General features: G+C 35.7%; 1 protein-coding gene across 2 annotated transcripts in view; it reads left to right on the top strand.

Moving 5' to 3' along the window:
- The window catches only part of BCKDHB (branched chain keto acid dehydrogenase E1 subunit beta), a 268,621-nt gene that overhangs the window by 192,255 nt on the left and 62,936 nt on the right, over window positions 1-13,430 (top strand). For both annotated transcript variants that reach the window (XM_025294833.3, XM_006053423.4), the window contains one exon: window positions 5,154-5,240. In XM_025294833.3, the coding sequence (XP_025150618.2) occupies window positions 5,154-5,240 (87 nt within the window). The remainder of the gene's footprint in view (window positions 1-5,153; window positions 5,241-13,430) is intronic.

The following is a 13,430-nucleotide window of genomic DNA, read 5'->3' as shown; positions in this document are numbered from 1 at the left end:
GCCATTGTACTATCTTAAAAGTAGATTTTGCTAACAAAGCAGTAGCTTCAAGACATTAAAGAAGGACATGCTTAATACAGTTTAATTATTTTAATGAATTTTTAGCTAGTCGACTTTCCTGGAGTGTCTCCCATAGTCTAAGCCTTGGGCTAGATATCCCACATAGATAGCTTGACATTGTGGCCATTAGTAGTGATGTCTGGGCAAAAGATGGACAATGGGGAAAAGTGAGGAACAAACTAGGAACAAGGTATCTTGAAGGTTCTTTCAGAGCAGAGGTGCTGTGATCTGTTGGTTGTGTGTGTATTAGTTGCTCAGTTGTGTCCGACTCTTTGCAGTCTCGTGAACTGTAGCCCACCAGGCTCCTCTGTCCGTGGAATATTCCAGGCAAAAATACTGGAGTGGGTGAGTAGCCGTTCCCTTCTCCTGAGGATCTGTGCGACCCAGGGATCGAACCCAGGTCTCCCACATTGCAGGCAGATTCTTTGCTGTCTGAGCGGCAATGTCCTTGCGCATTCAGCATTAAGCTTTTGGTGGCTCCTCTTAGATCCCCTCTTATTGATGCCTTGGAGGAGGGGACGACAGAAAGTGAGAATCTCTGAGAGAAACCCAGGGCACACTTGACGGCTGTAGGTTGTTTCACTCCTTGCCTTTCAGAATTGTTTTTTAAGTTTTCTTGACAAATTTCTCCAACCCTCACAGGGAAAGCCCTTTCATTTTGTGGTAGGGGAGATGGATAAGGGAATGGCAACCCACTCCAGCATTCTTGCTGGAGAATCCCATGGACAGCGGAGCCTGGCAGGGTCGCAGGAGTCGGACACGACTTAGTGACTAAACTATGACTGCTAGGGGACACTGACATGTTATTTGGGGTCCTCATCTTGAATTGGCTCGGCTTTTCCTGGTGCCATTAGCGTCTCTAACTCATTACTGCTCCCTCTGGCTGAGGCCAGGATCCTGGAACACGTCTCAGTGGCAAGAAGCTGAAGAAGCAGATACTGGAAAATCCAGCCTTACGTGATCTTTCCTGGCTGTGATAGGTTTAGCTTTCCTATTGAAGAGTTGTTTAAAAACTTAAATTTTTTTTTTCTAGTGGAGCATTACATTTATCTCAGAAGAAAACTTGAAACTTGAAATATCACTTTTTTTTTTGGTAAAGAAAAGGAATATTAAACCCTTATTAGTGTTTATATCTACAGTGATTTATTTTTAAAAGGTTAATGGCTATCTCCATTGAAAGGCACCATATTTTTACTATCTAAGTAGGTCAGAATGCTAAATTTGGCTAGAAAAATTTCCCAGCAGTTGGATATCAGTATGCCTTAAGGTATGAAAATGAAATGCCTGTTAAAGTTGACAGAGCGATGTAGTTTAATCAGAATATCTAGTTGAATCACCAAAATGGAGAGAGTAACACTCTACTTTGTATATTTGCAGTGATCTCATTATTGTAATACTAACAGTGTTAATAGTTTCTAAAATAGAAAAGAAGCTATCTTCAGAAATTTTAGTAAGTTAAAATTATGAATGATAAAAAGCACATACCAAGTTGAATTTATCTTTGTTTAGTGATCATTCACTAAGTCATGTGTGACCCCATGGACTGCAGCACCCCAAGCTCCTCTGTCCTTCTCTCTCTCCCAGAGTTTGCTCAAATTCATGTCCATTGAGTCAGTGATGTTGTCTAACCATCTCATCCTCTGCTGCCCCCTTCTCCTTTTGCCTTCCATCTTTCTCAGCATCAGGGTCTTTTCCAATGAGTTGGCTCTTTACATAAGGTGGCCAAACTATTAGAGCCTCAGCTTCAGCATCAGTCCTTCCAATGAATATTCAGAGTTGATTTCCTTTAGGATTGACTGATTTGATCTCCTTGCTGTCCAAGGGACTCTCAAGAGTCTTCTCCAGCACTACAGTTTGAAAGCATCAATTCTTTGGCACTCAGCCTTCTTTATGGACCTTACAAAATCTTGGAATTCTGTTTATAGACTCAGCCTTTTATGATGGATGTTATTTTTTTGAAAATATCAATGTTTTGTCTATACTTGGGCATTTTTCAGAATTTGATGTAATTTTATTTTATACATTTTAATACTTTTCAGATACTAGATGAATTTAAGAAGCAGAAATGAAATTTAGATGCAGTCACAATTAAATAAATTAAAAGACTAAGCTCAGAGCCTAACACAGAGCAACCCCTGTGATAATCAGTGGTTTAGGGATTTTGATTATTATTTCTGACTCTTCTCTTGTTGCTGTAGCTTCTCTTTCTCACTGGTTCGGGTGCTTTGACAATTTCCATAGACTCGCAGCATTGTTAACGTTTCATTTTGTGTCTACCCTTTAAATCTTGGTGTTTTAAAAATTTCTAGAATTACTTTCAGAACTGTCAGCATAACTCCTGATTCAAGAACTTGCATTTTTACCTAACATACTTGCAGAGGTGTTGAAGAACTTCACCTTCTCTGATGCTAATAGTTGATTTCCCGTTTTGTCTCGGATCCAGCTTGAAGGTCAAGAGATGGGCTGGTTATGATCTTGACATTCAACTAGTCATACAGAGCCTGGCACAGGGCTGGCTGACTCCCTGTGTTTTCACTGTGCCTCCTTGCTGGTGGAGTTTGGGATCTCAGGGTTCGCTTGTATCTGAAGCTACTCCTAAGATAACATAAAAATATTATTTTTTTGAGATTATGGCTGTAACGTCACGTGTATTTGTTACCTTCAGCATCAATTCGAAAGATCTTTCCTTTTGTTTTTATTTATTTTAGACTTATTGAGAATATTTTCAATAACATAAATATACTTTTCACAGAAAGTAAAAAAGAAAAGCAAAAGTTTTTTTCCCTACAATCCCTTCACTGTCAGTTTGCAGGATAAACAAGTTTTGATAGTTCGGAATAAATTCTTCTAGACTATTTATACATGTTGGCTCAATGTATATGGCTATGTTTACTGGTGTCCCCACCATTGAGGTGGTGGTTTTTCAGAAAAATGAGATGATGTTCTTCTGCAATTTGCTTATTTTATCAACTAGCTTATCACAGGCACTGTGGCATGCCCTCAGTCTTTTTCATGAGTGTATAATACTCTGCTGTGTTGATGTATCTCGGTTTATTTAGCTTTCCTCCTGTTGACAGAGTTTCTCTGCCTACACATCATGTTGCACGAACACCACAGGTTGGAAACTTCTATCTTGAGTACATGTGTGTGTGTTTAGTGTCCCCACTACCTTCTGCAGGCTAGAGGAAGGGTAAGCCACTGGCCTTGGCTGCTTACTAGCCTTTTGAGACCATCCTCAAGTTTGTCATTTGATCTTGGATAAGACTCAGTTCACATAAAAAATACCAGCTCTGTTGTATGAGGTTTGAACATAATTACTGCATTTTTATAGATGTTTCTCACTTCTACCCACTAGCTAGGTTGCACCGTCTAGCTGAGATGGATTTTGACTGTATCATTCTTAGACGCTCTTATGTCGGCAGAGTTCTGGGTTTCAGAGCTTTAAGAAAGGTTTGATTGTCAAATCTGTTTATGGAATAGGCAATCTCTAAAGTCAGGACACCTTTTTAGGAAATGCTTTGAGAATGCATTTATTTTTTTCCTGATTGTGGAAAATTTTTGGCTTTATATTTCTAACCAGGTGCTTTAAAATTTAATTTGTGCCTTTCACACTGACATAATTAATCATAGTCATAAAATTCAAAAACCAACATGTTCCAAGGTTAATATTTCATTAGTAGGCGATGGTGTTCTTTAAAGTGTTCATAAAATTTTACATTCTTCAGTCACTATTTACATAGTAGATATAGTAACTTATTTTTGTCGTGGCTACTGGCCATATCTTGGAGTTTTACATCTGCAGGCTGAAACTGCTGCATGCTCTTGAAATTCTAAACTTTAATTGCCTAGAATGAAGGAAATATTTTTAATTTATACACAGGCATACCTTGGAGATATTGGGGATTCGGTTCCAGACAGCCGAAATAAAGCAAATATTGCAATAAAGCGAGTGACATGAATGTTTTGGCTTCCTAATGCATATAAAAATTATGCTTACACTACACTGTGGTCTATAAAGTGTATAATAGCATTATGTCTAAAAAATGTATGTTATCTTAATTAAAAAAATATTGCTAAAAAAATAATGCTAACCATCATCTGACAATGTCAACTTCAGTTTGTAAAAACTGCAATTATGTGCAAAGCGCAGTAAAATGAAGGGCACTCAAATGACCTCTGCCTGTAAGCTTTTTTGTTTGGAAGATTTTTATTTCATGTTCCTAAAATAGTAATATAGAATTTAAAGAAGGTGATATCAACTGATTGGAAATGTAGAGGAGAAATTACAACTTCTCTTTTGTAATATGGTAATTGTGTAATGTATTTTAAGCAGTAACTTGCTGTTGATTTTAGTATTTTTTAACCTTCCGCCACCCTAGCATCCTGCTATGATATCATAGCTCTACTTTTTGATTTATTATTGTACAGAGTATGCCGTGCACAGTGGGAGCAACCACACCAAGCCGGTGTTGAGAATATGTCCTTATTGTCTGTGATATTTTCTACTTTAAAATGGACTTGTGGTCATTAACCAAATTTCAGTGCTCTTGAATGAAGAGAGTTGTAATTGCCTTTTACTTTCCTGGTGATTTCTGCTTGCTTGGTTTTCTTTAATGTCTAGTGGCTTGAGCTTTTCCTTTGTTACAGTTTTTACATGCTATTTTTATGTTTTCCTTCTCAGCACCCACACAAAACTGTCCTAAGACTACTTATATATGTGCACATATATTCCCAAATGGACAAAAAGACACTTTCATTCTTAAAGTCACATGATGAAAAGAAATGATACTCAGGAAAATGTGAAATACAATAATTCCATTTATAGCACAAAAGTACATTTTTAATGACATACATAGAATTACAAATCTCATTTTTCTTTTACCATAGGATTTTAAACTACTGAAAACTTTTTTAGCAGTGCAAAAATCAAACTGTCCGGTTGAAAGGGAGTTACAACTTATTTGGCATAAAATTGAAATGCTAAGTTTAAATTGTTTATGGGATATAAATAATTTATTTTTATTACTTAAAACTACCATTGTATACTTGAAATATGTGTTCTTTTCAGTCTCAGACTTCCTTTTCTCTTTCAGTCTGTGATCAAAACAGGGCGACTGCTAGTAAGTCACGAGGCTCCTTTGACGGGCGGCTTTGCCTCTGAGATCAGCTCAACGGTTCAGGTAGAGTAACTTTTTGGCACTGATGTAAGCATTTGTGCAATTGCATATGTCTATTCCAAGAACAAAATTACTTATCACAATATGTAAAAGTATGCACTGTTTAGAAATGTACATTTTTGCATTTGACTCGAGTTCACTGTCCTTCAGATAATGGTCTGATTACATCTTCTTAAAAAGAAATCTTAAAAGCTGAAAAATTCCTTAATAGGAAGAAGGAAATTTGAAATAATCTTAAGAAACTCATGTGGGTTATGTTTGCTAGGATAACCGGAAAAGCAAACTCTTAAATTTGAATGTGATGTTTCTGTTTTGATAGAACTTTTCATGATAAAGCTTATCAGGAAATGGTTTATAAGACTGATTTTAATTACCTTACAAAAAAAATGAATCTGTCAAAAGTCAGTAATTTAAATTCAGTAAATAATTTTACATTCAATGATTAATTTATTAATTTTGATTAACTGAATTACAATATGCTATTGAACACTTTTGAAATGGTTTAAAAGCCTCTTTTTAAAAAGTATTCAGTTAAGATGCTGATTATCAGGAAAAAATTCTACAGACCTCTTTAGAGGATTTTTACTTGAAACTTTCATCACATTTATATTTAGATTTGAATAAGATTATTTAAACATTTCATCTTTTACAATTTTTTAAAATAAAAAATTAAATAACTATATTTTAAGTGGAAATTTGCATGAATTTTAAATTTAGAGTATCTTTGTAGCTGGCAAACATTTTACTTTACTGGTGGTAAGATGATTCTATTGTTGAGATACATATACATTAAAAATTCCTTTAAGAGTATAAGTTTTAAAACCTTGATATGAAATTATGAGATATGAACCTTGATCATTTCTACTAATAAAATATCTAAGTATGAATTGACAATGTTATAAATATTTTAAAATTAGATCAAACTTAAGCATTGAAACTAGATAAAAAGAATTCATAATTATGTTAAAAATTATGCTGTTATTTTTACATATTGTATATATTATCATTAACAAAATTAAGAAAATATTTGAGTTTTGTAGATTTGTTTTCTTTATTATAGAGACTACAATTTGAAGCATATTGCTTATCATTATGTAATATGAATACCTGGTTTTTACTGTGAATTTTATTCATGAGTAATGTAATGTACTATCTTTGGAAAGAAAAAAAAAAATGGGGCTTGCAAGAATGAATCGCTAACACCAAGATTCCATTTCAAGTCAAAGGCAAACAGGAAAAAGAAACTAGTATTTTCTGATTCCTGCTTAATATGTGGTCCACTAAACCCATTTGAATGAGAGGAACTGGCTGTTGCTAATGGAACCTCTGTTTGACAGCCTTGTTTCATTTTGCCCACTGAATACCGTCTCAAAAATTTCACTACCATTTAAAGGTAGAAGGAAAATAAGTAGAACATAGAATTTAGAAATTATAACTAAAATCTGATTTAAGTATGCTTTTGAAATTTGAATTCCATTAATTGTTATAAGCTGAAATAGATTGTAACATATGTTTCAGTGTGGAAAAGAATTAGAAAGATTATCTAGCCTAGTGTCTACTGGTCTTGAAAAATATGTGGACTTGTGTTGAAAGAAAATTGTCTCTCGGGCTCCAAGAGTAAACCAGTGAATTCTAGTTTGAGGAGTATCATATTATGAGCTAAATACAGTCAGTGTAAAAAGTTAACACCAAGGTCATAAACACTGTATCAAAATCAGATCCTGAAGTTATATGATAATAATCAGTGATCAAGTTTGTGAAAGAGATCATCCAGAATATGGTCATATTTTTTATCATAATATGAAGACACCAAAACAAAGACCATACCTTGTAATACTCAGACTCCCAAAATGCCCACTGATCCTGAGTGTCTGAGGTCTGAGAAATTTTGAAGCCAAACCAACTGTATTCCTTTAACAGATGAGTGTTTGTCATTCATAGCGCTCGTGATTGAACCAATGTTAGAATTAAGTGCAAGATTTGGGTCTAGGATGGGAGTCTTGAGTAAATGTTGAGTGCACATTCTTTATTCAGAGTACCCCCCACCCACAGGAGGAAGGTAGAAGTTCTGGATTCATTATAAAATGTTCTCTGTTTCCATGGGAGAACTTTTCCACCAACAAATCACAAAATGATTTAAGGCAACAATGTAAAAATCTGTAGAGGGATCTTTGATGTTTTGGGGAATTAAAGTTGGGATTTATTAATACGAAAAAGATTTAGAAAATGTTCCCAGTTGTTTTTGCCAAATTCAGATATTACTTGTACAAATGGAAAGGATAGAAAGTGAATTTTAGCAAAATATAATGAGCATAGTATCTCTGAATAGTCTGCCTGTTGTGGCTTTTGTGTGTTGACTAGAAAGAAAAGAAAACACTTTGAGAGGGTTTAAAAAAAATTTGGTGGTAATGTCTGCATAAAATGTAGAGTAATCTGAATAATATAATCTACTTTTCAGTAATTGTTTCATGCACATATTCAAATAAATGCAGCATATCGTATTGAGCATCTTCTTCACGGAAGATCGGTCACATTCCCTATTGTAAGTGAAGCCTGTGTCAAATTACCCAGTGCCTGGGTTTGTTTAAACTGAAATCACTTAAGTGTGAGGTGCAGCGGCTTTCACCACTTGGAACAGTTCATGCTTCTCTATTTCTTTTTGTTGTGTATACTTTGTAAGGTTAAAAAAGATAAAGCAGGGTTAAGATTTTGAAAGCAATTTTCTGGGACACAGGGAAAAGGTACATAGAGAACTTTTCATTGTTGTCCTAGAAAAGAAGTTTGAAATTAGGGATGAGAGTGATCTGTACACATGAGCACAAGGGATTAAAATGCTGAGTTATTCTCGTTGCATCAACAAATTTAAATTTTATGTGAAAGTGAACAAACACAAACAAAATGTACTCCCCAAGCATCATTTTGTGGAAGAAATTTGGTAGTTCTTTAAGAGCTCATGCTTAATCTTACGAAATTGCTCTTAAAAATATAATATTTTGGGAGAACGACTATTAACAACAGAACTATTGTTTTAAGTTCAAAACTGAGAGCACCATTTTCTATTTTCTTCAAATTTTAAATTATTTCCCATATTAAAAGTTAAAAATCTTGAAGAGAATACAGCATTTTAGACAATATTTCTTTAAGTTTATAATTGATATTTTTTGATGGAAAAATTATATCCCGTTGTATAATATTGAATGTCAAGTAAAGGAAGTTTTTTTGCAAGTATGGGAAGTATTGCTGGCTTTCCTACTGATGATTTTTAGCTAGATAAAATATGAAAAGAATGAACATAAAATATGTCCATATTTTATTTATATAACTTTTCAATTTATAGCAGATGGTTCTTCTATCGTACAAGGAGTTCAGTGTACACAAATTTTCTCATGCCCGGTGCGTCTTTTTCCTAAAGCCATTTATTTTATTATTTCAATAAATATTCATTGTTACCAGTCTCGGTTGGGAGTAATGTTAAAGTCACAAAAGTGTTTAGGAGACTACTTTGTATTAATTAAACCTAACATTTGAAACATATCTCTCAGTAGTTTCTTCATAAAATTTATGTAAATGCTTAGAAAAATCAAAACCAATCCATCAAAGCTGAGCACTCCTTTGCATTCCTACTGGATTAATTTGGAAGTTAACCGAAGGGCAGAACAAGCTGAGTGAGGTCTGGTGTATCTGGCTCCCTCAGGGGACGATTTCTGGGTCGGTCATCCAAGGCTTCACTGTCTCTTCCCATCTAACTTTACATTCCCATCTGTTCTCACTTTGGGGTGAGGGAACTTTCCCCTTCTTTCCTTTGACACATACCGAAACTTGGAGGAGAGCTTCTTTTAGGGAGTTACACATTCCATTCTGTACCCAGATTTGTGGAAAAGTGCAGAGACAACAGAGTTTAGCTAATTCATTGACCTCATTGTGGAGTTTGACTGAAGATTGTGTTGTTTTGGAAAATTATGATTTAATTTGATGTGATGTTTGTATTCCTCAGCTTTATGTAATCACAGCTTAAAAAATTTTTTTTACTGTGTAGAAAAATATATTTCCCCCAATTTATATGTATCATATATCCTAGAATACAGTATTCAGAATAGGCATTATTTATCAATATTAAGACTAAATAGTTTCTGGTATTTTAATAGTTTTAAATAGTATACTTTCTTTAAGCCTTGTAGAAACCAACTTTATTATTAATTTCTAATACATTCCCATAATGATCAACTAAATCTTGACTCAGATAAGCTTGGGATAATAATATAATTTTTTTTTTCATCTCTGGATTTAGTGCTTAATAAGAGTGCCAAAATTTTAGGGATTGGGGCTGCTTAAAGATTTGAATTTTTTTTTTTTAACACATGGAAGCAATAAGTCTGCAATAAAGGGTCCAATTGGAGAGGATGGTGAATTTCCATACCATTGTTCCATCCTTTCTGTACAGTCTCTATTTCTAGGATGAGAACCCAGAAATTGTGCATTACAGACATATATTTTTAAGATAATCATATTATAAAAGTTTGAGAGGGCTTTTATAGGGTTTACATTAGTCCATGTAAAAGGAAGCTTTCATAATTTTCAAGTTAAGAATTTTGTCTTTCTCACTGTTTCATGTTAGAAAGGATTATGCAGAAGGATATTTTTTCTTATAAACTTATTATTACCACCAAATTTACCAACCCTCTGGTTCAAAAACATCAATCTGAAGAAGAGGGAAAACATCCTAAGTGGTCTTGAGTTTTTTTTACCATTGTGAAAAATATGTTGAAATAAAATTACTGTGTTGATAAAGAGTCATCAGAGAAAACTGTCAAGGCAGTAATCGGATGAACAGTTAACTACAATTTCATAATCTTATTACTCTCCTTTTTCTATGAGTGATTCGAAGCATTTGCCAACAACAAAAATAGCAATCAGGAAAAGTGTACTTATGTCCTAATGTCTATCTAGATGGAGCCAAAGCATCAGAATAGAGTAGTCAGATATGCAATGACCTTCTTAAAATGGAACTTTGCCCTGAAGCTTGTTGAATGTTCAGTAAACAGCTTCTGTGGTCATAAATATAAACCAAAGACAGCCTTTCTGGGGATGCATCATGGGCGGAGCTGCTGTGTCACCGTTAGAGGTTAAGCACGTGTTTTGCTCTGTTGGTCTTCCCCCTTGCTCTGCCCACTCCTTGTCTCCTCCGGTGTCTCTTTTGCCTTTGCTCCTTAGTGTACACATGACCAAGCTTCTCCCATCAGCCCTCTTTCTCCTCTCCCCATTCTTCCCCGGGCGATCTCAACCATTTGCGAGGCTAGTCTTAAAACCTTCAAATCTGAAACCTTCATGATTGACTCTGCCTGTGTGGCCTTAGACTGAAAATTCCAACTTCATGCTGATTTTGGTAGGGATAAGAAATTTTTATGATAAAATGGTTTATGTGGAAAGATTTTTAACATGAGACAAGGAGAAAAGGTAGACATCAGCATATGGATATCTGCCAGTTTCTGGAAATCAGCTCATCTCAAAATGAATTCTGTTTCTCTCAACTCTTTCTGGGCCTATTAAATTGTCTTCTTATCACTGTCCCTAAGCTTCTCACATTGTATCACTTTACTATGCATTATTTTCTTAACACACACATCAAAGGTTGTCCCTCATCTGTTTGAAAACCTCCAGTAGAAGTTCGCTGGCTGTAGGAATAGATCTTTAGGTCATGATCCTTATCTGCCCCAACCAACGTTTGAGGTGTTATTTCTCACATCCTTTTATGATTCTGATACCACAGGGATCATGTTGCTGGTGAATTTGAAGTTCGTCATGTCTCATCACAGAAAGAATTTAGTGAGAGACAAAGTCCTAGGTAAGAAGTGGATTTATTTAGAGAGAACAGAATGTGGGCCATCTAGAAGGTGAAACAGCTTGGGAGAAACACACACCACAGGAAGAATGTGGGCCTTCTCAGAAGGAGAGAGAGCCTGAAATATGGTGGGGTTAGTCTTTATGGGCGGGGTAATTTCATAGGCTAATGAGTGGGAGGATTATTCCAATTATTTTGGGGATGAGGGTTGGGATTTCCAGGAATTGGGCCACTGCCCAATTTTTGGCCTTCTATGGTTCGTCTCAGAATTGGCATGGTGCTGGGTGAGTATGTCACTTAGCTTATGCAATTGTATTACAATGAGCATACACTGAGGCTTAAGGTTTACTAGAAGTCGAATCTTCCACCATCTTGAACCTAGTTGATTCTAACCAGCTAGGTCTTTGTCATATCCTATAGCTATATTATTATTTTAAAGGTTGTACCCTATCCCCCTCCCTCCTATTTCAATCACAGTGGCCTGCTAGACATTTCCTGAATGATAATTTTTGCAACCAGCCTTTACTGAATCTTCTGAGCATATCCTTAATTTGGACCTTTCATTCAAGAAATAGAGTCCTTATTTTGTAGACACTTAACATTCAGTTGAAGAAATAGACACTAAACAGATAATTATACTGTGGTACTTATTAGGATAGAGAAATATTCAGAAGACTATGCAGGGATTATAAAATACTTGATCACCCAATTGTATGTGATGGCTAAGTTAACTTGGAGAAGTGAACATGGGTGAGGATTCAGGCAGAAGGAACAATATAAATAAGGAGGCAGGAAAAATATTTGATATTCTAGAGCTTAAAATGGTTTTGATTTGACTGAAATGTAGTATGTGATGTTTGTAGCATGAGGTAAGGATCAATAGGTAAGTGGGAAAATCTTACATGCAATACTAAGCAGCTTATTTTTGTTGTGAGGAAATAGACATGACAGAGTAGAACCAGCCACATAGATACAAATTCCCAGTTTAAATACATCAATATATGTATGTAAAATACACCTTATAAACTTTCTGGCAAAAAGAAAGTTATACAAATTCAAAGAACAATGGTCACAATTATCATTGGTTAAGGCAAAGCGGTGTAACTGAAGGATTTTAAGCGGGAGGTTACAATTTAGAAAAACCTCTGGCATTTTATGTTGAGGATGGATTGGGAGGGGTGAGACGAGAAGTCACAGAGATTGATTAGGAACCTATTTGGGTAATTTAGATGAGAGATTTAAGGGTCTTCTAAACCAAGGACACAGAAGTGAGGCTGGAGAGAAAGGTGAATTTTAGAGAGAGGAGGAGAGTATGAACGAAAGTCTTGCTGACTGATTAAGGAGGAGTTGGGCAGGGAAGGCTTAGCTTGATTTCTAGTTTGGGTGAATTTTGAATGGAGGTGCCCTTTTACTGAGTCAGGGAATATCACTGGAAAACAGGTTTAAGCATATCACCTGTGGAAGATGATGAATTCATTTTAGACTCGTATGCTTTGGGATGAGGAAGGGAAGTGTGTCTTGGAAGCTCCAAAGGGATTCTAACATATAGGATAGGACTAAGTAACCATCTTCTTATGTTGATGGCTGAGGTCGTATAGATATGGTATGATCACACAGGAAAAGGACAGTCTTAAGAAGGGGAGTTACTGAAGCAGTCCTTGCCAACATTTCTGAGCAGGGAGCGAGAGCTGTAGAGGAGGGTAAGATGGAGTGACTAGAGAGAAGGAAGGGAAGGGGAGCGAGCCACTGCAGAAGACCAGTAGGGAGACTTTTATCATGGAACATGTGGCCAACAATATTAACTGCTTCCAAGTTTGTCAGCTAGACCGATGGTTGTACCTTGATTATGGCAACCAGAAGACCCTGGTGACTTTGAAAAAAGTACATGTAGCTCCCATTGTATTTGGTCTGGTGATTAAATGGTGAAAATTAAATAGAGACAACTATTTCAAGAAAGATGACTTATAGTGAAAGAGGAGGAATAAAGTTGTTAGAAATGGGCTCAGTCTCGCAATGTTATTTGCTGAGCATGGGATGCCATTTTGTCAATTCGAATCCTTTCTTGGTGTTCTCCTTAACCTCCCTTCTCCTCATCCACATCCTCTCCCTCCACCTCTATCCAGCTAGCAATTGAGTTTTCAGTCTCTCAAACCTGCCCTTTGTTTTCTATTCCCCTGATAAACTATAAATGAATCAACAAATATCCTATATTAATGCATATATGTGGAATCTAGGAGAATGGTATGCATGCTAAGTTGTTTCAGTCATGTTTTACTCTTTGTGACCACATGGGCTGTAGTCCACAGGTTCCTCTGTCCATGAGATTCTCCAGGCAAGAATACTGAGTGCATTGC

This window comes from Bubalus bubalis, chromosome 10, assembly GCF_019923935.1.
Source record: "Bubalus bubalis isolate 160015118507 breed Murrah chromosome 10, NDDB_SH_1, whole genome shotgun sequence".
Classification (NCBI taxonomy): Eukaryota; Metazoa; Chordata; class Mammalia; order Artiodactyla; family Bovidae; genus Bubalus; species Bubalus bubalis.
The sequence above is the reverse complement of the archived record's forward strand: the minus strand, read 5'-3'. Positions and strand labels throughout refer to the sequence as shown.